The following is a 25529-nucleotide window of genomic DNA, read 5'->3' on the forward strand; positions in this document are numbered from 1 at the left end:
ACAAAAAATACGGCTGCATCACCACTTTCTGCACCACGGTGTGCTGCCTTACATTCTGTGGCAAAGGAAGGGATTCACCTGTTGCCATCATGAAACTAAGGGACTGGGGTTTTACCTGCTAATATAAGGCTCCAGGGCCCTGCCAGTAATTGGAGCCATGTCCATTGGTATCATAGCTGGTGTTGACAGCCAGTATGAATAATCGTTTCGAGATGCGAAATTACATACATCGTTGATATTGCAGAATAAGAATGGCATTGTGGTAAATCGCTGCAGGCAGCTGCCAAGTGTTCCTAATAAAACATCAGACAGGGTATCACTTTCAGTGAATTCCAATTATTTTGATTATCATTACTAGATAGAAGCTAATTAAAACATAACATGTGGCAAAAACTGGAGAAAAACGACACAAAAGAGCTATTTGCAAAATGGGTGATTGAAAAGTTTTAATACTGATAAGAATTAAAGATCCAATAGGGACATAAATCCTCCTTCCTTCTTCCACCTTTAACACCTTCTGGGGCCCTTTCTATTGATCTAGAACTTGAGGACTAGCGGAGGTCTTTTAGAAAATGTCTTTGCTTCAAAGTATCCCCAGTTCTTCATATGTATATGATGGCCAAAAACCAGGCCAAGCTTTGGAACAGATTTTACTTTTAAGCCTGAACAGCAGACAGGTTATTTAAGTGAAAATTGTTTTTGAAGAAGACCAACTAGATTGGCTCCTTCTAGAGCTTACAATCCAGAATGAATATTAGACATGAGGCCAATGTCTTATGTACTCTCTTTTAAAAGTATTGATGCACTTATTTGCAGGGAAGGAATGGAGACACAGATGTAGAGACTTGAGGATACAAGAGGGGAGGGATAGAGTGGGATGGATGGAGAAAGTAGCGTCAATGCAGATATATACTATCAGGTGTAAGATGGATAGCTGGTGAGAAATTGCTGTGTAGCAGTGCTCTGTGATGACCTGGAAAGATGGGATGGGGGGAGGGGAAGGAGGGAGGAGATGGACGTATAATTATGGCTGCTTCGCATTGTTGGATGGCAGAAACCAACACAACATTGTAAAAATTAAAAAACAAAATAAAAACAAAAGTGCTAAAGATACTCAGTTTGTTTACACTTCAGAGGGAAGTACCCCATGCCATAAAAATGTACTGTCTGTATATGGAACAAAGTGGATAGAAATTAAACAGGGGCATTACCCAGGTCCTGTCCATGGGCTTGTTCATTTCCTTGCACAAACAGAAGAGAAAACCCACTATAGAGTGGCTCTGTCCCTGCTGGACAGGAGGGAATCGCTGTGGTCTGGCTGTGCCGGGTAAAGACAAAGCCCCTCATCACTGTCCCCGCGGCAGGTGGTCCAGTGTCTCCAGGTTTCCCCTTCAAGCCTGGCAGGCCGTCGGATCCAGGTGGTCCTTTAGAAAACACACTATACATGTGGCAACACAAACAAAACCTCAAACTTGTTTATCCAAAATACTAATTTGAATATTTATATATATTTATTAAGCTTCAACTGTAGAAAGGAGTCCTAAAGAAGTATGGTTTATAAAATGGCCAAAGAACTTTCTTAAATGTTGACTATTTTATTATAGATGCCTCTTGTTATAAATATTTGTATATATCTGATGATGAGTTTTTTGAGATCAGTTCTTCATCTCTATGTTGCTCGGTGGTGCCTGGCATCAAGACCATCTCTGTCTACTTGCTAGTAATTCTCAACACAGCTTGTTTTGTAGTATCCTCAGTCTTGCTATGGCCCCATTCTGAAAGCCAGATGTGGCCAGTAAAGTCTTTAAATTCATATAATTATTAATAGGAATTTTGTTTTTACCACTTTGAAAAACACACTTTGATGAAAGTCAAATGATTAATAGTGTTTTAAAGTGCACTCAGGACAGTACCAAATCATGAGCAATTATGCAATTATTATTATTAGCTAGCATTATATTTGAATTTTTAAAGACAAATCTCCAATCTTTATATAGTTGTATCATAGTAGATCTGGGCATATGTCAATGAATTGGGAAGTCACATTTAGAACTTTTTCTTACTTTAACAAAGATTCAATCCTAAAAATTAAGATTTGGACATTTAGATATTTTCTAGAAGTGTGCTTTTGAAACTTTTGCAGAAGGTAGACTTTGATTTAGGCATATCAAATTGACACATATAAGCTCATGTTCAGACTGAAGTACTTAAAAGAGGCCCCTTTTCAGGACACACACATGAGTTGTTGAATTGTATTCAAGAATGGCATAGTTAGAAGATGACTTTCCTGAATAATGATACTAAGTTGCTCTTCTATTCATATCAAAGTAATATTTTTCCAACTATAACTTAGGTGCCACTGTTTTTCCTTTCTTTGGAAAAAATGTGCAGTTCGTATATTTCTGTTGTAAATTAGATTAATACTAAAAATTGTAGAGAATTTATAAGGTAATTTTAACTTATTTTATAATAGCAAAATTATATAAGTATGATAGTTTGCAAATTCTATATCAATCTATGTGCTTTATTAACTCTGCCATGCTCTTATCTTATAAGATGCATGTATATCAACATGCCAATAAGTAAAACCCATTCTTAATTGAAGTCTATAAACCTTAATCTTAAACAAGTAGATCATCACTTTCTACAGTAGGTATCAAAATTAGGTGCCACGCTTAGAGGTAGACGTTATTAACTAAGTACGCAGTATCAGCTTTTCTGAAAATAGAATTGGTGTTTCATTAGATCTATGAGCCTGCAGTTTAAAAATCAGGAGTACATTTGCTCAATTAAGACAAAGAAATAATGGTATATTCCAATAATGTTTGATTGTCTACTTCAAAAAGAATGTTTGCCCCGGCTTAGTCTTCTCTGCACTGCACATGCTGAAATATTTAGAGTTCTCATAAGTTCAATCAAATCTCCTTTCTCTGCATATACAGAGAATAGCTCTCCCTCAGTGAAGAACAGCCAGCTGTTTTTTTTTTTGTTTTTTTACCTTGCTCTCCTTTAGAACCTTTGTTGCCTTTTTCTCCAGTTGGTCCAGGAATTCCTGGTGGACCATCCTCTCCTGGTTTACCTTTTGGCCCACAGGGTCCTAAAGCAAAACACCAACATTGTATTGAATGGTTCATATAGGATAAAAGGCAAGGTGGCCAACCATCCCAGTTTACCTGAGACTTCACCAGTGTCAATAACAGAAGTCCTACAAATAGAAGAGACCCTCATCCCTGGGCAGACTGGGACAACTGGTCATCCAACATGCTACAATCTACTTCCCAAGGGTGAAAAGAAAACTAAAAAATGAACTAGGGGTATATGAAATACAGCATTTTAGTACTGTGCTATGATTTAGATTAATGCTACTCCAGAATTCACTATGCCCTTGTATTGATCAAAGTAATACAATCTCTCTTATCTCTCAGGTGATTCAGGTAAACCTAGAACACAAAAATTCCATCCAGAGGTCTATTACAATATGCTAGGCCAATAGAAAGGGATTAGTTCAATTTCCAGGCACCAATAATTTAAAAAAATTTCATAATAGTAAGTACATTTCCATTTATTAATTTTCCAAGTGCTGTGCAAAGTGTTGGAAAGGTATAAATATTTTACATAGAACTAGGGTTTATTCAGGCAGTCATTTAGAAATAGAGCTCTAAGACTGGCAGTTTTCAGAGAAGATAGACTTCATACTTTTACCTTAATAAAAAACAACCCTGAGTGCCCTGTAGTGTATTTGCTCAACTTTATACTATAAACACCAGTTGTCAATAGGGTCAAAAGTTCTTTTATTTGCTGGCCTAGAGTAAAATAAGCTCAGTCCTTTGGCCACCTGATGTGAAGAGCTGACTCATTTGAAAAGACCCTGATGCTGGGAAAGATTGAAGGCAGGAGAAGGGGATGACAGAGGATGAGATGGTTGGATGGCATCACCAACTCACTGGACATGAGTCTGAGTAAACTCCGGGAGTTGGTGATGGACAGGGAGGCCTGGCGTGCTGCAGTCCATGGGGTTGCAAAGAGTCAGACACAACTGAGTGACTGAACTGAACTGACTGAAAGCTGATTATTAAAAACACTATAATATATAACATTTTCTGTGAAGTTGTATCATTTGTTTCCAAATCTCTTTACCAGAAGTTTGGTTCAACTACTTCCTAGTGATACCACACCTGGATCTCCTGGTGGTCCCGGGGGCCCGGGTTCTCCTTGCATCCCTGGTTCTCCAGCTGAACCAGGTGGGCCTGGGCTTCCTGGAAGGGAGATGATCTTCACTGTGCCAGGCTCTCCACGTACACCTATTGGCATGAACAGAAAAGGATGATGGCTTTCCTGATGAGCTACTCTTTCTTCACTGAGAGCAATATGAAGGAAATTGTATATTTACCAGGTGGTCCTTTTGGCCCAATTCGCCCTGGAGGTCCAGGTGGTCCTGGAAATCCTGAATTACCCTTCTCCCCTAAAAAAAAAAAAAAGGCAATGTCAAGCATTTTATTTGGACCCAGTTGGTCATGCGTAGTGTCTGTTACAAATGCATTCTAGAAGTGCGCATTAGTACTAGTATCTTAGCACTGAAGGGGAAGCGTTCTTAGTTTTTAAGTTCAGAAACCAATTTAATATTTAAGGTGGAACATGAAGTGACATTAAATCTTATTTTAGCACTTCCTAGTGAGTTATATTGGTTGTCATAGTTATCTACTTTCTTAGCTTATTACTCTAGCTTTATTAGTAGCCCAAAGTTAGTTACATTAGGAACTCTCATGAACTTATATGGAATATCTTATTTGATGAAAACTATCAAAGTAGTAAGGTTTCTCTCCCAGTCTTTGACATGAATAAAAAGTTACCAAGAAACACTGGTTTGGAGAAACACTCTTTTTAAAAATCTTGACACAATGTACATATCATATTTAATTGTTGTTGCTGTTTTTAATCCCTAAACTATATCTGTTTGTGACCCCATGGACTGTAGCCCACCAGGCTCCTCTGTCCATGGGATTTTCCAGGCAAGAATACTGAAGTGGGTTGCTATAACATCTAATTGGGGAACTTAATAATAAATATGATATTCATAGGAGAAATACAATGAAACAATTATATTATCAAAAATTAACTGGCAATCACACTATGAATTATCCACTTGATTTCAGAACTTGAGGATATGTTAATATTTACTTATATCTACCAGAAGATGCCTAATCTTTTGGGGAATAAAAATTTCCAAATGAAGTTCAAACTCATTAGTGATGGCAGATGATGGACAGTCTTATTCTATCTAAGAGAATAACTGAATGTGTTTCATGGAACATATTTCAAAAGAACTGGTTAATACTTCTTAGTTTATGAATCCTCCTTGGCTTTGCAGGTTGTGCTGCTGGTAAAGAACCCAGCTGCCAAAGCAGGAGACATAAGAGACACAGGTTCAATCTCCAGGTCGGGGAGATTCCCTGGAGGAGGAAGTGGCCACTCACTCCAGTATTCTTACCTGAAGAATCCCATGGACAGAAGTGATTGGCAGGCTACAGTCCATGGGGTCACAAAGAATCGAACATGACTGAAGCAACCTAGCATGCACGCACACATGCCCTCGATATACATCTAAATATTTCACCAGGATATTTCTTTCTTTGGTATAGCATTTCTATAATTTTTCAAGTCTTAGCTGTTCCTATTCTTAGACTTGGAAGAGTGACAAATGGCCCACATCTTCCCCAGGCCAGTGTTCACCACCCAGTGGCTAGTGAGATTTCTCAGAAGCTCTTGCTTTGGTTTCTCCTTAGTTATTTGCTCTTTGAAGAGCCAGTGATTGAAAAACTGAAAAGGCTATCTTTGACCTCCACCTTGTCCTCCCTCAGAACTGGAAAAGTGTCTTTCATGGAAATATGGTTTTGTTCACTGTGGTTACTACTAATTTAGCATCTATTTATACTATGATCATCAATTCCCTGCACACACAAAACAGTCCCAGTCCCAGTGGATTCAACCTGCTAAGACAATACATCCAATATTCAAAATGTCATTTGAGGTCATAGTACCATTATGGGGGATTTTCTGAAAACCTGAAGTTTAAATTTTATGTGTATGAATGTTTTAAACTTAAAACTCCAAATTATGTTTTCTCTGATTAAAATACGTAACACATGTGCCCCATAAAAAACCAAATGCTTAAATCTGCCTATAAAAATTTACTTACCCTCCCACATGATCAGTTTGTGAATATCCTTTTAGATTTTCAGCTTTTTACAATTATCACACAGGCACAAAGTAAAATAAATCATTCAAAGCAACACTGTTGCTGTTGATGTAGTTCCCCATTCCCTGGCCCAACACACATCAGTACACTCAAAGGTCACCACTCCAAACTGTTTCTGTTTTAAGCTTTTCTAGAGTTTCCATCCTTAAGACATGGTTTAATTAAGGCCTCTGGGGTTGGGTGCTGGTGTAGTCTTTCTGCTTCATTCTCCTTCATTCGTTCTATTTGCACCCAGCCTGTTCTGACACTACGGGTTCAGTAAACATCTGTGTGCCCTAAAATGTGACTCACGGTCATTGTCTTTGCATCCACAGAGGACTGAACAAAAACAGTACCTTTCATGCCTGGAAATCCGTAGAATCCAGGATCACCTCTGGCCCCTGGCTGACCGGGGACACCTGGTGCTCCCTATGTTTCAAATAAGAAGAAGTAGAACCAAAGACACATTTTAAAAGTCACAATATTAATTATAGTTTTTAAAAGCATATAAGATATTTTATCACATTGGATCAGAATGATCTAAAGTTGACAGACATCATTTTTACCTTCTAATCCACTATATCACCTCCCGTAACTTCTGTGCCACCTAGACCTCACCTTAGGACTATGATTTTTCAGTAAAAAAGAAGTTAAAACTGCATTTGAACACAAGAGTGAACATAACTTCTGATGAGAATGTATGTTAGTGTATCGGATACAATTGGATATTCTGTATTCCAAAGTGAACTGCCGGGTATTCGGAGATCTTTCTGGAAGAACAGGTAGCAGATTGCCAGAATGAAAATTATAATTTGTATTTGTAATTCTTGCAAAGACAACAGATATGCTACTGAACTGTAACAACCACCATCATTCTAACTAAGCCCTCAGAGTTATAACTTACTCTGGTCAGAGTGATAGAAGTATAGGTTCCAGGGTTGGGAGTAGGAAGGGGGTGTCAGTGGAGTTTTGACATCACTCTTGGCAAGGATGCAATGATCTGACTGGGCCTAGATGCTCCCATCTTATGAGGCTCACACTAATTGCCCTTGTGGCCATGAGATGCTCAAGCAGGGCCATAGGAAGAGAGGGGAGGGAACAGGGCTTCCAAAAGGAGCTGTTTGTCAGAATGTTTGTCACTTCCAGTCTTATACTGTCTGTATGAATTGAGACAGAATGCTATTACTTGAAAACAATGAATGGAAGGTCCTGAAAATGCCAACAATAACAAAACTGGTCATTGAGCTAGCTGTCTTTGGAGCTTGAAGACCGAAGAAGGAATAGTGCTATTTCTTAGATAAGGTGGTGTGAGGTTAAAAAATGAAGGAGAGAAAACAGGGGCATGTGATCAAGGATTCTCAGGCTTCTGAAGTCTGGCCTGTTCTCCAGAGGTAAAGGTAACCAGGGAGAAAGGTCTGGTGCCAGGCCCTGCCCTCAGGTGGGGAGGAAGCTGTTTCCTGCAAGGAGAGAGTTGTTAAGGGCAGAGTCAGTTTTCATTGAAAAAGACCCTGATGCTGGGAAAAATTGAGGGCAGGAGGAGAAGGGGATGACAGGATGAGATGACTGTATGGCCTAACTGATTCTGGACATGAGTTTGAGCAAACTCTGGGAAATAGTGAAGGTCAGGGAAGCCTGGCGTGCTGCAGTTCATGGGGTCACAAAGAGCTGGACATGACTTAGTGACTGAACAACAATAAGAATTGTCTTTCAGATGCAAATACAGACATCTACACTACAGAGGATTTAAGAGAGACTGCATTTCCAAACCAGACTTTCCACATGCCAGTGTTCTTGGAAGAATTTCAATGTGATTATAAGATCAGTGTTTGCCACTTTCAAAAAATCATGAAGAACAGGAGAAATACCTAACGCTGGGGATAAGTGAGTATCTCATTTTAAAAAAGAGTTGTTAAAAAGTAGATTATTCAGGAAACCATATATCAAGAGAGCTTAACATGTTTCCTGACAATAAACCAGGCCAAAGAACCTCATGATGCATCACAAGATAACACAGACTCTCTATGACATAACTCTGATTTCCTCGTTAGTTTCCAAGAATTTTACGTAAAGAGAGAAGTCTTCTCAAATATGCTGCTGAAAGAAAGCTAGGGAAGGTGGCTATGGTGTTGAGTGAGATGCTATGATTGAGAGATCTTAATAGGTTGGGAGCATGAGCCTAAAGGAACAAGATGACATCTAAGAAAGGTAAATGTGAAAGTTCTGCACTTAAGTCACAAATACACAAATGGACAAAACAACAAGCAATGGAGGAAACTCAGTAGCAGTTCATGTGAAAAAGGCACAAGGGCTTTCACTGACCATAAACTTAATGAGTGATGATAATGTGGTGACTAGGCAGCCAAATAGCCCATGTGGAATTCTGTTTTTATTGTTGTTTAGTAGCTCACTCATGTCTGACTGTTTGCAACCCCACGGACTGTAGCCTGCCAGGCTCCTCTGCCCATGCAATTCCCCAGGCAAGTATACTGGAGTGGGTTGCCATTTCCTTCTCCAGGGGATCTTCCTGACTCAGGGATCGAACCTGCATCTCCTGCACTGGATGGCAGATTTTTTACCACTGAGCTACCTGGGAAGCCCCATGTGGACTTGTAGGCTGGATTATAAAACAGAATGTTCAGGTAGTGAGACTCGTCTGTCTCTAGCTACTCTCTGGGGTACTGAATTCATATTCCTGGAAGGTGCTCATCTCAAGGTCTGCATTCTTAAGGTATTGACAAACTAGGATATATATATTTCCCCTACAAACTAGGGGAAAACATGTACTTATTGGGAGAGAAAATACTCAGAAGGAAATGACAGCTATTCATAAATACTGGAAAGTATGTTGTGGGGAAAACTAGACATTTAGGGGACAGCAAAGATGACTTTGAAAGCCTATTGATAGAGAAAATTTTTGTTGTAATCTAAGCTGCAGTCCATGGGGTCGCTAACAGTCGGGCATGACTGAGCGACTTCACTTTTCACGTGACTTTCACTTTTCACTTTCATGCATTGGAGAAGGAAATGGCAACCCACTCCAGTGTTCTTGCCTGGAGAATCCCAGGGACGGGGGAGCCTGGTGGGCTGCTGTCTATGGGGTCGCACAGAGTCGGACATGACTGAAGCGACTTAGCAGCAGCAGCAGCAGAATGATTCCAAGCTTCTACATGGAATTGTTCAGAGTCTAAACAAGAGGAGGTCAGGAATGACATAGAGAAGGGCCCCAAATAGACTGAGCTTTCACAGGCCTCTTAGAGACCAAATCTGCCCAACTCTTAAGGTCCTTCGATTCTTTGAACCTTCCAGACTCTGTCATTTTTTGGGTTCACTGCACAGAATCATCACAAGTGGGAAACCTGTGTTGCCTCCAGGTATGTCTGATCCCGGCAGTCCACTTGGAAGAATTCAGTTCAGTTCAGTTGTTCAGTCATGTCCGACTCTTTGCAACCCCATGGACTGCAGCACTCCAGGCCTCCCTGTCCATCACCAGCTCCTGGAGTTTACTCAAACTCATGTCCATTGAGTCGGCGATCCCATCCAACCATCTCATCCTCTGTCATCCCAGCATCAATCTTTCCCAGCATCAGGGGCTTTTCCAATGAGTCAGTTCTTTGCATCAGGTGGCCAAAGAATTGGAGCTTCAGCTTCAGCATCCAATGAATATTCAGGACTGATCTCCTTTAGGATGGACTGGTTGGATCTCCTTGCAGTCCAAGGGACTCTCAAGAGTCTTCTCCAACACTGCAGTTCAAAAGCATCAATTCTTTGGCACTCAGGTTTTTTTCTTTTCCAACTCTTGCATCCATACATGACTACTGGAAAAACCATAGCTTTGACCAGACGGAACTTTGTTGACAAAATTTATTGGTCAGACATCAAAATAATTTTCCACTTACCGGATGACCTGGTGGTCCCATGTCTCCTATGGCTCCAGGTGGGCCTCTTTGGCCAGGCTCTCCCATGAACCCCTTGTCTCCTTTTATGCCTTCTACAGGACTCCCTGGAGGTCCAGGAGGACCAGGCATGCCTGAATTCACAAAAAGCCTGTCAGTATTACCACTCGGGGAGCTTTGCAGGTTCTGTTACTGCCCTTTTGAGTGAAGAGCAAACCCTGCACCTTAACGTTACCTGGCACAAGGCATGAGGCAGGAACTACTTCTCCTTGATGACGGTTTGTTAGAGCAGAATCAGTGCCTAACCCAGTACCTTACACACAGTAGGGGCTCAGTCAGTACTGGTGAATGGATGCCTCTCTCTCTCCCAGGCTCATGAACTTGATATTTACTAATTTTTCTTTCTTTTTATTTAATATATTTTTTTTGATGTGGACCATTTTTTAAGTCTTTATGGAATTTGTTACAATACCGTTTCTGTTTTATGTTTTGTTTTTTGGGGGCCACAGGCATGTGGGATCTTAGTTTCCCAACCAGGGATCAAACCTGCACCCCCTGCATTGGCAGGCAAAGTCTTAACCACTGCACCACCAGGGAAGTGCCAGTATTTACTAATTTTTCAAACAGGTCACTTTGCCTCCACACCAACAGCCTTATGTACCCTACATGAGGACAGGTGGGCATGGGAAAACAGAGAAGACCAGAAGGAAAAAGAAGCAAGATGGTCACATGAGTGGGTTGAAAGCGTCTGATGTCAAATGTTATTTTCATTCTTCTATCATATTGAAAAGTAGATTCTTTACCTGGGTTTCCTCTAGAGCCAGGTGGACCTTGATCTCCTTTCTGGCCAGGGATGGTTACACCAGGAAAGCCTGGTTCCCCTTGAGGTCCTGTCATGCCAATGGGCCCTGGAGGCCCAGCATCTCCCACTGGCCCTTTCCTGCCAGGGAGGCCAGGCAAGCCTGGTGCTCCCCTGTCTCCTTTGGCTCCTGCAAAGAAAAAAGTCTGGTAAGTTTCTGTAATGCCCCTGTATTTGAGTTTATAGTTTGTGGCTATCCCTAATAACAGAGGCACTTTGCTTAAAGGTATTAAGATTCTCTCTCTGTCTATATATATATATTTATGTGTGTGTGTGTGTGTGTATATATATATATATATATATTTTTTTTTTTTTTAAAGAGGCAGACAAAAGAGATGTAAATCTATGAAGACAGGGTCCAGACTAGACTCATTTCTGCCTCCAGCTATCTGTTGCTCCTGGTAAAGTCATTTCACTGTTTTCTTATTTTAAAAAATAGAGGTAATATCTGACTTAACTCAGTTCTTTAAATATCAAATGAGAGAATATGCAGATGAAAAGCATGGTATAAGCTCTAAAGTGTTCTGTCTGTTATTATCTGGTGAATTTTAATTACAATGACTTTATTTAATCACTGATAATTCAACAGAGCATTAAAAAGCTAAACTTCAGGGTCAGTTTGTGCATTTCAATGTTGCCCAGCCAAACCCTGACAAAGGAATGACAAAGCTGCTGTTTCTGTTCTGTCCTCTGATTACTTCTCCCCCATAAGGTAAACACGAGTCTGGGAGAAATGTCAGATTTGGATTTACCAAAGAAGAGTCCCCCAGAAGGTCACAACTTAATACTAATATTTTTAATCTCAGAAAACCTTCAAGAAATTGTGCTTTGACATTCATGAATGGAAAATGTTTTATGAATTGAAAATAATCTCCCTCTCCTCTCTCCCATCTTTGTGTTACTCTAGAAGTATTCTAGGAATAAAATCTATAACATCATATGGAAAAACCCAAATGAAATTCTTGGCCAATCCAATAGTAAATGGCATGGCAATAGGAAAAGATGGAAGGAAGAAGGAAAAGTGAGGATGAGGCTGGTGGCAGAGGTAAGGGCTTGGAGAGTTATATATTATGCAGAGAATGCTTAAAGTGATGACAAAAATAAAACCGAATATCTAACACTTTGTTTACCATGTTCTTTTTTCTGCCTGTAATTTATACTTAAAAAAAAAAAAATTTAGATAATTTCAGCTCTATGCAAGCTCTGAAATGCTTGAAGGGTCTGGCAACAGTCTGAGGCAAACAAAAAAACATGTATCTTCTTAATGACATGTTCAGTAAATTGCCATGTCTGAGATCCTGAGAGTTATGGGAAAGCCCTGAAGAAACAGTAGCCTGAGCCACACGCTGGCTCCAGGGGTTGGAATCAGACCAATGAAGAGGACAAAGTGAAGAATCTAAGCTACTCCATTTTGTACGTTTCCGGGAAAAGAGCCTTTGGAAATCCAAGAGCCTTTGGAAGTCCCCTGACCTCACCCCACCACCTGCGAACCAATCAGAACCCTTGGCCGGCCCCCGGAAATTTGAATCAAGCCCGGGGAAATGGGAACCAATCAGAACTCAACACCTAACCCTTCACCAGAAGGTGACCAATCAGACCGGGAGACTCCCGGTTTTCGAATTTTTCCGCGCGCGAATACCCTATATAAGCAATGTAACCCAGAGCTCAGGGCTCCTCCCTATAGCTGCTGCGTCGGTATGGGTGGGAGCCCCAGCTGGAGCTTGGTAATAAAAACTCTTGCTTTTGCATCTTTTTAGGAGGTGATCCATTTAAACCATGCTGATAACAAGAAAGGAAATACAGAAGTCTTTTTTACTTTCATAGATGGAAATTTGAAAGTTGGATTACAGTGTCTAGTTTGTTCCACGGTAATAACAGAACATTTTTACTTGAATGCTAGGAATATAAATATTCTGTGTTACTATTGGGACTTCTTTAATTCAGAATGCTAAGTATATCCGTCAGGGCTATTAAATCAGGTTTTGTCCTTGAAAATGTATATCACCAGGTTTGGGAGGAAGAACCACTCACCTTGAGGACCAGGTTTCCCTCTTGGACCTGGAGGTGCTCCCAGCAAGCCTGAAAGAGAAAATGTTAGTATTTCAATATGTTATATATATACAGTTAATTTATATCATATCATATATATTATGGAGAAGGGAAATGGCAACCCACTCCAGTACTCTTGCCTAGAGAATCCCATGGACAGAGAAGCCTGGTAAGCTACAGTCCATGGGACTGCAGAGTTGAGAGGGTAACAGGCAGGAAGGCTAGGGGCTGCAAACAGAGGGAATAGGCTGCAAGTGTCAGACGGTTTTTTGTCTCTCTTAAGCGGCAGGAGGAAACAAACCACAAGTGTCAGATTTTCTCCCTTCTCTATACAAATTTAAAAGGAGGTTCTTCTTAAAATTCTGTGTTGCCATGATGACATCTGGTTCCACCTGAACTTAACTTTTCTCAAACCATGAGCTAACCAATGCATTTTTCTTATGGAAATGTTTCTCTTAAGCTATGTTAATGAACTATGTATTTACCCTAGACTCTGTCTTTCTTCAAGTCAGTAACACTTAAGATTCAGAACCAATAAGGGCTCAACAAACCAGTATGTTTTACTCATATGTTGTTCTCCTAATTTATGTTAATGAAACTATATATCTACTTGGAAACCTGCCTTTCTTCAAGATTCCTGTCAATCGTCAATCGTTTTACGGCCCAGGATGACTCATCTTGTGCCAATGTTATCTCAAAATGCATGTTGTAGGTGAGGGGCCAGGTGCCTCTCTCTGAGTTTTGAGACATTCCCTTTCTCTGATTAGCAGCCTGCTGGTAGCTATATAACATCCAGCTAAAGACTAGCAGGGGGGTACTCTTTCTGCCCCCTTCTGATGTCTATGTCAGAGGCTTTCTCTATCTCTTTTATACTTTAATAAAACTTTATCACACAAAAGCTCTGAGCAATCAAGCCTCGTCACTGGCCCTAGCTTGAATTCCTCTCCTCCTAGGCCAAGAATCCCAGTGTCTTTCACAGCTCAGCAACAACCTTTCAGAGTTAAACATGACTGAGTGACTAACACACATATATTCATCTTCATGCATATATATACATATATATATATTTATATATGGCTTCCCAGGTGGCACAGTGGTAAAGAATCTGCCTGCCAATGCAGGAGCTACAAGAGATGTGAGTTCAATCCCTGGGTTGGGAAGATCCCCTGGAGTAGAAAGTGGCAACCTATTTCAGTATTCTTACCTGAAAAATCCCATGGACAGAGGAGCATGGAGGACTACAATCCATGGGGTTGCAGAGTTGGACACGACTGAGCAACTGACGCACACACATATATATTCCCTAATGTGAAATTGACCTGTGTATAAAATTTATTCTACTTGGTCAACTTCACTTTGGTAACAGAATTATTGCAACCCAGAACAACTTAAAGGTCATCAGTTCTGTCAGGGAAGAATTTCTAGAATGGTGAAGAATTACAGCGTCACTAGTCATTCTAAAACTAGTGCATCCATGATGAGCAAGCTGTACCTGTTTCTCCTTTTTCTCCGGCTGGACCAGGAATTCCATCAAGTCCTTGATTACCTCTCTCACCCACTGGTCCAGGATTTCCTGGCAATCCTGGAGGACCTGGAAAAAAAAAGCCATTCAAAGAGAGGACTTACTTCCTATCAATGGCCTGATGTGATCCCCAGATGTGTGGAATTCTGTAAAAATTGTTCATTTTTCAGAACTGTAGTGACATGAAGCTAAATTCACAGTGAAAGCCATGGACTGGTTAGGGCTATCATGAGGATTTTCACTTTGCATAGGTTGGCTGATCTTTGAACTGGGAGAGAGAGCAAGCTAAGTTGCTTCAGTCATGTCTGACTTAGCAAACCTCTTGCCTGTAGCCCACCAAGCTCCTTTGATGGGGATTCTCCAGGCAAAATAGTGGAGTGAATTGCCATGCCCACCTCCAGGGGATCTTCCAGACCCAGGGATTGAACCCATGTCTTTTATGTCTCCGGCATTGGCAGGCAGATTCTTTACCATGAGCACCGCCTGGGAAGCCCAATCTTTGAATTATACCTCATCTTGCTTTTCCACATTGTTGTCTGGAAACTGGGTAACTGGAAAGCTACCTTCCAAGGAGCAGTTGTGGGTCAGAGATACAGGTAGGTAGAGATTCCAACCACATAGAAAACATGCTTCCCTCACAAAAGGGAACTAGACAAAATAGAAAAATGGAACCTGGAGGGCCTTTTATTCCTGGAAAGCCAGGGAAGCCTTTGATTCCTTTGGACCCCAAATCACCACCAGGACCAGATTTCCCTGTAAATGAAGAGAGAGGGAAAGGAAAAAAGAAAACCACAAGATGAATGATTCCAACAATGGCTAAATGCTAGTTGTTACAGTCAACTGGGCTCAAGCTGGTCTTCAGGGGTCCCTCTTGCTACCAGTCACAGTGGATTTTGTCTTGGATGTTATTTCCCCAGAGAAGCACAGCAGAGATGTGTCCACTCATTTTCAAAGGGATGTGTACCCCAGCCAGGTGGACAGCTGAATATCTGATTTATTACTTTAATTGGGATTTAGCAGCAAATCCACTGAACCTTCCCATGTTTGGAAAAAACAGTTTAAATATTGCCTTTAGGTAAGACCTAAGCTGCAAACCAGTGACTGAGTAGTTGTTTTTGATCAAATGACGTGAAAACCAAATAACAAGCAAATATTAATAAGAAAGCAACCCAATGTTCGAACTGGAAACATGTCAGAAAAAAAAAGAAAAGTCTCAGATCAACAGTGTTACAGGTTAAATTGTGTTGCCCCCAAATGCATCTGCCGAAGTCTTCATCACTTACTATTTCAAAATATCACTGCATTTGGAGGTAAGTCTTTTGTTTATTTATTTTTTGCTTGTGTTGCCCCAGTTGTGGGAAATTAGTTCACTGACCAGGGATTGAACTCTGGCCCCCAGTGGAGTCCTAACCACTGGACTACCAGGGAATTCCCAGGCAGGGTCTTTAAAGAAGTAATTAAGTTAAAAAGAGGTCACCAAGGCAGATGGTGACCCGAATCCAACATGACTGATATCTTTATAAGAAGACAGATACACAGAGGAAAGACACCTGGAGGAGGAGGCCACCTACGAGCCAAGGAGAGAGGCCTCAGAAGAAATCAGCTCTGGGACACCCTGATCTCAGACTCTCGGCCTCCAGAACTGTGAGAAAATGAATTTCTGTTTAAGCCACCCAGTCTGTGTATTTGCTTTGGAAGCCTTAGGAAACTAATACAAATATCCTAAGTACATTGAGCTAACATTTCATGTCTTTAGGTTGAATTCATGTGAGGCAGCACTCCCAAAATTTTGTTTACAGGAGGCTTTAAGATTTCAGGTCACCAAACTGGACTGAAATGGGCTCCTTGCAATTCGTTTGCTGTTTCGTAGTGTCTTTGATTATAAAGATCAAAGGTGAAAGAAGGCAACTGTAGTACAAAAGCCTAAATAGCTTTCCATTCACTATTCTAGGAAGCGAGGGCCATACGCGTTCAGGCTTCCAGCATTCAGGTTGCGAAGCCAGGCTCACCTGGGTGGCCAGGGGGTCCGGGACTCCCAGGAAGTCCCTCTGGTCCAGCAGGCCCCGAACGTCCAGGTGCGCCAGGTGGCCCTCTTTCGCCTTTCTTGCCCATGTCACCTGGCAATCCTGGATCTCCCTTAAATTCAGTCAAACACCTTTAAAATTCTCATATAAGCAGGATATGTGATCAGAATTAAGTATAAACTATGTTAGTTTGCATTTATTGATTTATTTAGCAATTCATGGTAAATGTCTGCTGTGAGCTAGCACCCTGAAAACTTGCTGGAAACAAGATGACTATGTAATTTGTGGGGTGCAGTGCAAAATGAAAATGCACCTCTCTTGTTTTTTAAAAATAAACTTTTTAAAAGCAATTCAAGACGGAAATGGCAGCACATTAAACAAAGCATGGAGTCCTTATCAGCATGGACCTCTGTGGCTACAGGGAGTCCTATGCCCAGGAAGCCAGGCATATGATGGTAATTGCATACAGATGTGTGATAGATACAATCCCTGCCTTCATGGAACTTTAGAGACCACTAGGAGACAGATATTTATCACAAATGTATAAGTTCAAATTGTAATGTTTAACTCAGGTGTAAGAAGCAAGCAGAACAAATAGATATGTGTTCATCAAATACTTTGCATGCAGATAAATAAATGTAAAAAAACTCAAAACTTTCCATGGTTTTCTATTCATTAAATCTGTACCTCGCTTTTATGATAAGCCAGAACATATGGATTTGATAGTGACTTACAAAATCTTGAAGGTAGCTGATTAAAATACTACTCTGTTACTAAGATTTGCTCAGCATGATAAAGCCAGCTCATTTTGGGTTCAGTGTACAGTTTTAAAAAATTTTCTTCTGTAGTTACCTATGAAAAATTTAAATCTAAATGAAACTGTTAATTAATTGAATGAATTAAGCCAAATACAATTTCTCATAGAGGAAAAAATGGAAAGAATCTCTCCCTGGCTTTCTGAGGATCTAGTTTAAAATAAAGGGCAAATTTGTTTGTACTCCAAGTAATAAAAGGACTTTGTGGTTTCTAAAAATTTTTCTTTCTTGTTGATTTATAGCTGGAGGAAATCTTTAGGAAAGGTGGTATTTTATTGGCTCAAAAGAGAGTCAGGGAGAAAGTCCCCTAAGTATACTCTTGAAAGTCTGATGACAAATAGACTCCTACAAAAGAAAAACAAACAAACAAACCCCCCCCCCAAACAGTTTTCATTCAATTTCAGGATTCAATTTTTCTTTGGATCCAATAGGCTTCCCCAGGGGTCCATGGAACTACAAGTTAAAACCCCCTGCTGGTGGGAATTTCTGTTAGTTATTCTCTTATCAGTCTCACTCTGAATCTTAGCGTAGTTGCTATAGACAGAAAGATTGGAAGAAGATAAACCTAAAGAACAACTGAGCCTGGCTGAAACCTTTGGTTGCTGCTGATACAACATATAAGGGAGGACTTTGACAGAGCATACGCACTGAAAAAACTGTGACAGGATAAATAAATCCTCTTTGTAATGCAATGAAAATAAAGTTCTAAAACAATTAAGGAAGATAAATGTATCTTAGGAATTTTTTGTGTGTTTGCTTTTTAATAATGCTCTAAATTTATTTTATTTTAATCTTTTGTTATGTTTAATAAGTGTTTTTTATTATAAAGTTGGGAAATTTATTTTTGTAAGCATGTGTGATTTGAATCCAGAGCAGAGACTGACCTCTTTGTGCCATAAGAAAAACAAACACTGCTTGGGCATCTTATATGGACCTGTGATCACCGACTCCCTCTGGCAGCATACATAAATTGCACGGCCAGTTATGAGAAATATCTCATGGGTTGAAACTGGAGAAAATAAACTCAGGAGTTGAAACTGTGTGGTAGACATACTCAGTTATGTGTGTATGTGTGTGCTTAGTCGCTCAGTTGTGTCCGACTCTTTGCGACCCTGTGAACTGTAGCCCACCAGTCTCCTCTGTCCCTGGGGATTCTCCAGGCAAGAGAACTGGAATGGGTTTCCATGCCCTCTTCCAGGGGATCTTCCCAACCCAGGGATTGAGTCCAGGTCTCCAGCATTGCAGATGGATTCCTTATCAGGGAAGCCCACCAGGAAGCATACATAAATTGCAGGGCCAGTTATAAGAAATATCTTGGGGGTTGAAACTGGAGAAAATAAACTCAGAAGTTGAAACTGTGTGATAGACATCCTCAGTTATAGAGAGAGAGAGGGAAAAATAAATAAATAAATAAAAAGCCCAGACAAATGCCTGAAAATACAGTAATGTTTTCAATTTTCCTTGCCCACAATGAATCCAGATACTTGTTGATATTTAAAAGGACTCATTCCACTACCACAGTGTAAATACTTTAGTGGCCTACATACCTTTGGTCCTGGTGGTCCTGGCCTTGCACCTTCTGAATAACCTGGCTCTCCCTTATCTCCTTGGAGACCATGAATACCCGGGAGGCCTGGACTTCCAGCTAGACCCGGGAACCCCACAGTTCCCTTCATTCCTTTAGTACCTGAAATTAGGAAAGAAATCAGGTAAAATAGGTAAAGGCAGAGATCTTGAAGGATTTTATTCCTGACCTTTGTACAAACCATCTTTCTCCCATGAAGTTGGTTTCTCAGAAGCTCTAAAGCATCAGGTAGCCTCAATGGATGATTTTCTGCACAGTGTAAATATTTATTTCATTCTTATGTTCTTGCTGCATACAGTACCTTTGTCTAAGAGCATATCTAAATCATTGTTTTACACCAACTTTCTACCAAGTGGAAAACCAAAGTGACAACACAGAAAATGTAGAATCAGGCCTCATCATGAGGTTGTGGGCTCACAATAGGACCTTACCTGGCCCTCCCATGTTTCCCGTGCTTCCTGGGATACCACGTGGTCCTGGCTCACCGGGATTCCCAAGGCTGCCCGGCTCTCCTCTGGGGCCTTAAGAACAAATAAATAGTCATAGGTTCTGTGTAGTTTCTGGACACAGTCGATGCTCAGTGAACACTGTGGCTTGCACAAATGAATGAATCCAGAGCAACCAGACCAGCTGGTTTAGGTACTTGTTTAGCTGCCATGATGCCTTCAAATAGGGAAGGGACTGGCAACTCAGAAAATGTACAATTAGAGAAAATTATATTTTGGTCAGCAGGCCTGGAGTTCAAACATCAAAATCATCCTAGGACCAAGGCCAGCAGGAAAAAAGGGGCTACTGGGACAATACAGTAATAGATTTCCAAATGCTGTAAGGAAATTTTATTACCATGCAATAAATTTCATCACTGATATTGTCACGGGGAATAGGGGACTACTTTATTTATTTAAAAAATTACTTTACAAACTGAATAATGTGTTTTAAATAGAGGCAAATTTGGAAGCCTCTAAAGCATTTTCTTTTAATTTCATGGCTGCAATCACCATCTGCAGTGATTTTTGAGCCCCAAAAAATAAAGTCTGACACTGTTTCCACTGTTTCCCCATCTATTTGCCATGAAGTGATGGGACCAGATGCCATGATCTTAGTTAACTGAATGTTGAGCTTTAAGCCAACTTTTTCACTCTCCTCTTTCACTTTCATCAAGAGGTTTTTTAGTTCCTCTTCACTTTCTGCCATGAAATTAAAAGACTCTTACTCCTTGGAAGGAAAGTTATGACCAACCTAGATAGTATATTAAAAAGCAGAGACATCACTTTGTCAACAAAGGTCAGTCTAGTCAAGGTTATGGTTTCTCCAGTGGTCATGTATGGATGTGAGAGTTGGACTGTGAAGAAAGCTGAGCGCCAAAGAATTGATGCTTTTGAACTGTGGTGTTGGAGAAGACTCTTGAGAGTCCCTTGGACTGCAAGGAGATCTAACCAGTCCATCCTAAAGGAGATCAGTCCTGGGTGTTCTTTGGAAGGACTGATGCTAAAGGTAAAACTCCAATACTTTGGCCACCTCATGCAAAGAGTTGACTCATTGGAAAAGACTCTGATGCTGGGAGGGATTGGGGGCAGGAGGAGAAGGGGATGACAGAGGATGAGATGGCTGGATGGTGTCACCAACTCGATGGACCAGAGTTTGAGTGAACTCCGTGAGTTGGTAATGGACAGGGAGGCCTGGCGTGCTGCAATTCATAGGGTTGCAGAGTCAGACATGACTGAGCGACTGAACTGAACTGAACTGAAAGCATTTTCTTACTTTCTTCCAGGATATATGATATTGTAATAAACTACAGTGTATAATACATACCAGCAATTTCAAAATAACATTTTGAATGCAAAATAGAACTTCATGTAGGTTAATATTTTTAGTTAAGACAGGCTGACCACAATTTGGTTAAATTATAAGAAGCAAATTCCTGTTGGGACAACGTCAGGGCAGAATTCATATTCTAAAACACATTTTTGTTAAATTTAGGCCTAGGAAAACTTAACACCTGTTATTCCTATTAGAGAATCAGTCATACCTGGTGGTCCTGGTGGTCCAGGAAGCCCTGGGAGTCCTTTTATACCTGGTAACCCTGGAATGCCTCTGTATCCTTTCTCACCAGGCTTTCCTGCAAGTCCTAATGTTAAAAAACCATGTATTAAATATACAGGTTAGAATTCTATCAGACTTCTCCAATTCTGATTAAAACTTATTAGCTATTATTATAGTATACATAGAATATTTATTAAGAGCATGAGCAGATTTAGGCTTATATTTTATTTAAAAAGAGTGTTAAGTGAGATAACACGTAAAAACCATTGGCACAGTTCCTGGCATGAGTTAGGTATAGTTCTCAAAGAACACTAGCAATTATCATAATGTTTACACTTTAAACCAATATTTTAGGAATTAGTGACCTAAACATAGCTCTCCTCTTTTTTCTTTAATTAATGACAGAGGGTCATCTACTACGGTATTCTTATTTAGACTACTGCATTCTTAATCCATCTATTACAACTATAATTTATTAAGTAACTGGTTTATGGAAGACATTATTTTCTTTTAATTATCTGATTTAACCTTCAGGCAATCTCAATGAATTCTTGAGCCTTTCCAGACTGGGTGGTGAGATGAGAAAATTGAGACTCCTTAAGAAGTCAATGAACTAATGTAGAGTTACAACATCAGGTAGTGGTAATGCTGCGATCTGAACCCAGTCCCACAACACCATCCTGCTTTTTCTAAAACATGGATTTGATCACATTATTCTCCTGCTAAAAAATATTCATTGTCTCTCTTTTGCCTACAGAGTAAACAATGAATTCCCTTCATGGCGCTTTAGAGCATTCTACAATCTGTCCATGGCCTGGCTTATGCCTTTCCTCAAGCAGAGTCACTTCCTTTGTCTGTTTCCCTGCTTACATATTCATTCATTTACATATGGGTTGAGTACTAATTAATAGACAGGTCCTGTTTTGAGTACTGGAGACATAAGTAAGTCACATTCCCTTTGTCCCCGTTTTTAGTATTTAATTGAAGAGAGCCAAATAAAAAACCACCACCCAGTGAGAGTATCTGTAACAGAGTTGGGCACAATGTGCTACAGGTAAGAATTCTGAGAGGAGGGGGAATTTTAAATTTTTATTCAGTTTTTATTTTTGGCTGCACCATGAGGCATGAAGGATCTTAGTTCTCCAACCAGGAAACCAACTTGGACCTCCTGCATTGGGAGCACAGAGTCTTAACCACTGTACCCCTAGGGAAGTCCCAAGAAGAGGGGATATTTTTAAGCTCAGTCTTGAAGACCAAGTGGGAGCCAGCTGGATGGAGAAAGCATGCAATGGAGCAGGAATTCCTAGACAAGAAAATACATGTGTGAAGGGGTGGTGAGTGGCAAGAGGTGAGAATTTTTTCTTTTGTAACTTTTGTTTTTTTCCATATATGTCCTTTATCATAACCTAAAATATGTATTATTTAGCTTATTCATTTGCTTTGGATTTTAATGGGTGGCAAACGACTGCCTGTGGGCCAAATTCGGCTTAATGTTTTATGGCTGGACATCCAAGGATGGCTTTCACATTTTTGTGGGTTGTAAATAAACAAACAAACACCAAAGAAAAATAGCCAGCTAGGGTCACAGGTGGTCCACAAAGCCTAAGATATTTATACCTGGTCCTGGATATAAATCATTTCAGAGACATGACTGCCACTTTGTTCCACTGAGCTGTTAGTTTCCTCATGACAAGGATATTAGCACTGCTTTGTTTACCACTCTGTCTTTAGGACAGAGTAAAATGCCCTGTCAGTAGGTTCTAAAAATAATTGTTGAGTAGATAAATGTTATGTGGCTGGAGAGGTAGGCGAAGGGCAAGTGGTAGAGAAACTTGGATGCCGGTCTAAGAAAGTTGAATTCTTAAAGCAAGGGGAGACTTGGAAAGATTTTAAGCCAAGAATATTCTTTGCTCATTTGAAACCTACTCACAATTTAAATACTCCTTCATGGAGGATTTTTTAAAAATTTTATTTTATTGAAGTATAGTTGACTTACAATGTTGTATTATTTCTGTTGTATACAAAGTAATTTAGTAGTTATATGCATATATTCTTTTTCATATTATTTTCCATTATAGTTTATTACAGGATATTAAATATAGTTTCCTGTGCTCATGGAGGCTTCTTTGACTACCCCATTTGAGGTGTTCTCTGCTTTGTTCATCTCCCACAGAGCTCAGTGTCTTGGTACCCAGCCAATAGCAGAGTGAGAAGGCTGGGTATAGACTTTGCTTTTTACCTTTTTATTTTGTATTGGAGTATAGCTTATTAACAAACAATGCTGTGACAGTTTCGGGTGAACAGTGAAGGGAGCCAGTCATACATACACATGTATCATTCACCCTCAATGAGTATGGACTTTGGAACCACATCAGAGTGAGGTCCATCTCTGCGCTTCCTATCAGAATGACACTGAGTAATTTGACCTTTATATTTCCCATCTGTAAAATGGGATGATAGCAATCATCTATTCATAGTGTTGTTGTGAAAATTAAATGAGTCAATATTTGTAAAATTTGGAATAGTACCTGCATGTGGGAAGGGCTTCACAGGTCTTTGCTAAAAGTAACACAGCAGTTAAAAGTTCTATTGTATTATTCATTTTCTTTCTGTTGTTGTTTAGTTGCTAAGTCGTATCTTACTCTTTGCGAAGAGTAAAGAGTAGGGACTGTAGCCTACCATGATCCTCCGTCCATGGGATTCCCCAGGCAAGGATACTGGAGTGGGTTGCCATCTCCTTCTCTTTGTACGTATGCCTAAATCTCCCATGCAGACTCCTCAAGGAGAGGAAGACTGCTTTTTTGTACCCTTAATAGCTCTTCCACTATTTGCAATGGATGTCTTCAAGTTAGAAATTCAGATAAAAAAATGAATCATATTGAAATTAGAGAGGGCTAGATAGTAGGATCTTTTGCTGTTGTTGTTCACACTCTGCTCCTTGGTTATGTGTTTGAAAAGCCAAAAGGAAACATACAGGACAGCCTCCATGTATATTGTACTTTGTTGCTAAGTCACTGCTAAGTCACTTCAGTCGTGTCCGACTCTGTGTGACCCCATAGACGGCAGCCCACCAGGCTCTCCCGTCCCTGGGATTCTCCAGGCAAGAACACTGGAGTGGGGTGCCATTTCCTTCTCCAGTGCAGGAAAGTGAAAAGTGAAAGTGAAGTCGCTCAGTCGTGCCCAACCTTCAGCGACCCCATGGACTGCAGCCCACCAGGCTCCTCTGTCCATGGGATTTTCCAGGCAAGAGTACTAGAGTGGGGTGCCATCTCCTTCTCCGACTGTACTTTGTTAGAAGCATAGAAATAACATGCGTCCCTCTATATTTCACAGAAACAATTTTTTAACTATAAATTAGTCTCCATTGTGCATTCATGATGTTAGAGCCAAATTGTAGTTTATGCAGGCACAGATATGCTATTCATATTTTTTTTTCCCCAAAATGTTTGCAACACTACTTAAATCATCTAGACTGGACATTTTTGCCAGTATTTTTTTTTCTTTTTATATCTTGACATAGACCAGTTCTAGAGGAGTTTTATAAAATTAATACTACTTTCTATTTCATTGCTAAAAATGCAACACAATCTTCTGTATGCACCTAGAACTAAACTATCTCTTTGACAGCAGATTAGAGGGGGACCATTCCAAAGACCTTAGAGTTAGGCATGACTGAAGTGACTTAGCAAGTATGCACATGCCCCAAAGACCTTGACTTGCTCATTTTCCTTTATAGAAAAAAAGATTGTAGTTTTTCCAATGCTTAGCCATTTTTTTAAAGTTAGAGAATCAGTTGGATTCAATCACTCTCCAGAACACTGGTCGAAGTCACTTATGTGAAGTCCTTCCTAATTCTAGGAGAGATGGCTATTTAGCTTGCCAGCTTGTTTTACAGAATTCTATACAGAATTTTAAAATCAAATCTGTACTTGGACTGTAAATCCTTACCTGAAAAACAAGTAAATATTTGTTGAATACAATCTGATTTCTCAAAATTGATTACAATTTACCCAAAGCTTTATATGGTTTTGCAACTATAAACACATTATCTTCCCTGCTATATAAGTTTGATCTGCAAACATTTAATTTTACCCAGCAATTCTGTTTTACTAAAGTTACTCAATTTGATCAAGAAGACTGCAAAGCAGACTTTCTTAAATTTTGATTTAATATAGACTGCACTGATCATATAACAAAACCTGTCATACAAAGAGCTTAAATAATTTGAAATAATGTGAATGGGTTTGAATTTGAACTTAACAGCTATAGCTAACAATTCTCAGCCTTTTTAAGGTATTGACTTATAATCAAAACATATTTTCTCTTCAGTAATGATTCTCTAAAGGTCTCTGAGCATGAGAAGCAGTTTTTAGATGCAATCAGAAAAACTCATCCTGGCAGTTGATCGAATAGAGAATTTGAAGTGGAGGTTTCTATTCCAGCCAGGGAACTTTTTTATGTGGAGTTTTCTAAAGGTTTCATTTTCACCATTCTTGGCCAAAGG

The 25529-nt window shown here is 40.0% G+C and overlaps 1 protein-coding gene across 1 annotated transcript in view; it reads right to left on the reverse strand.

Moving 5' to 3' along the window:
• COL4A3 (collagen type IV alpha 3 chain) overlaps positions 1-25529 on the reverse strand; it is an 86445-nt gene that overhangs the window by 3180 nt on the left and 57736 nt on the right. Inside the window, exons 36-50 of the mRNA XM_040229862.1 lie at positions 21012-21110; positions 19414-19503; positions 18945-19084; positions 16568-16694; positions 15231-15311; positions 14529-14627; positions 13019-13066; positions 10932-11117; positions 10132-10262; positions 6592-6664; positions 4391-4462; positions 4176-4301; positions 2999-3097; positions 1212-1424; positions 116-293 (exon numbers count right to left, since the gene is read on the reverse strand). Of these exons, the coding sequence (XP_040085796.1) occupies positions 116-293; positions 1212-1424; positions 2999-3097; positions 4176-4301; positions 4391-4462; positions 6592-6664; positions 10132-10262; positions 10932-11117; positions 13019-13066; positions 14529-14627; positions 15231-15311; positions 16568-16694; positions 18945-19084; positions 19414-19503; positions 21012-21110 (1762 nt within the window). The remainder of the gene's footprint in view (positions 1-115; positions 294-1211; positions 1425-2998; positions 3098-4175; positions 4302-4390; positions 4463-6591; positions 6665-10131; positions 10263-10931; positions 11118-13018; positions 13067-14528; positions 14628-15230; positions 15312-16567; positions 16695-18944; positions 19085-19413; positions 19504-21011; positions 21111-25529) is intronic.

Source organism: Oryx dammah, unplaced genomic scaffold (assembly GCF_014754425.2).
Source record: "Oryx dammah isolate SB20612 unplaced genomic scaffold, SCBI_Odam_1.1 HiC_scaffold_27, whole genome shotgun sequence".
Lineage (NCBI taxonomy): Eukaryota > Metazoa > Chordata > Mammalia > Artiodactyla > Bovidae > Oryx > Oryx dammah.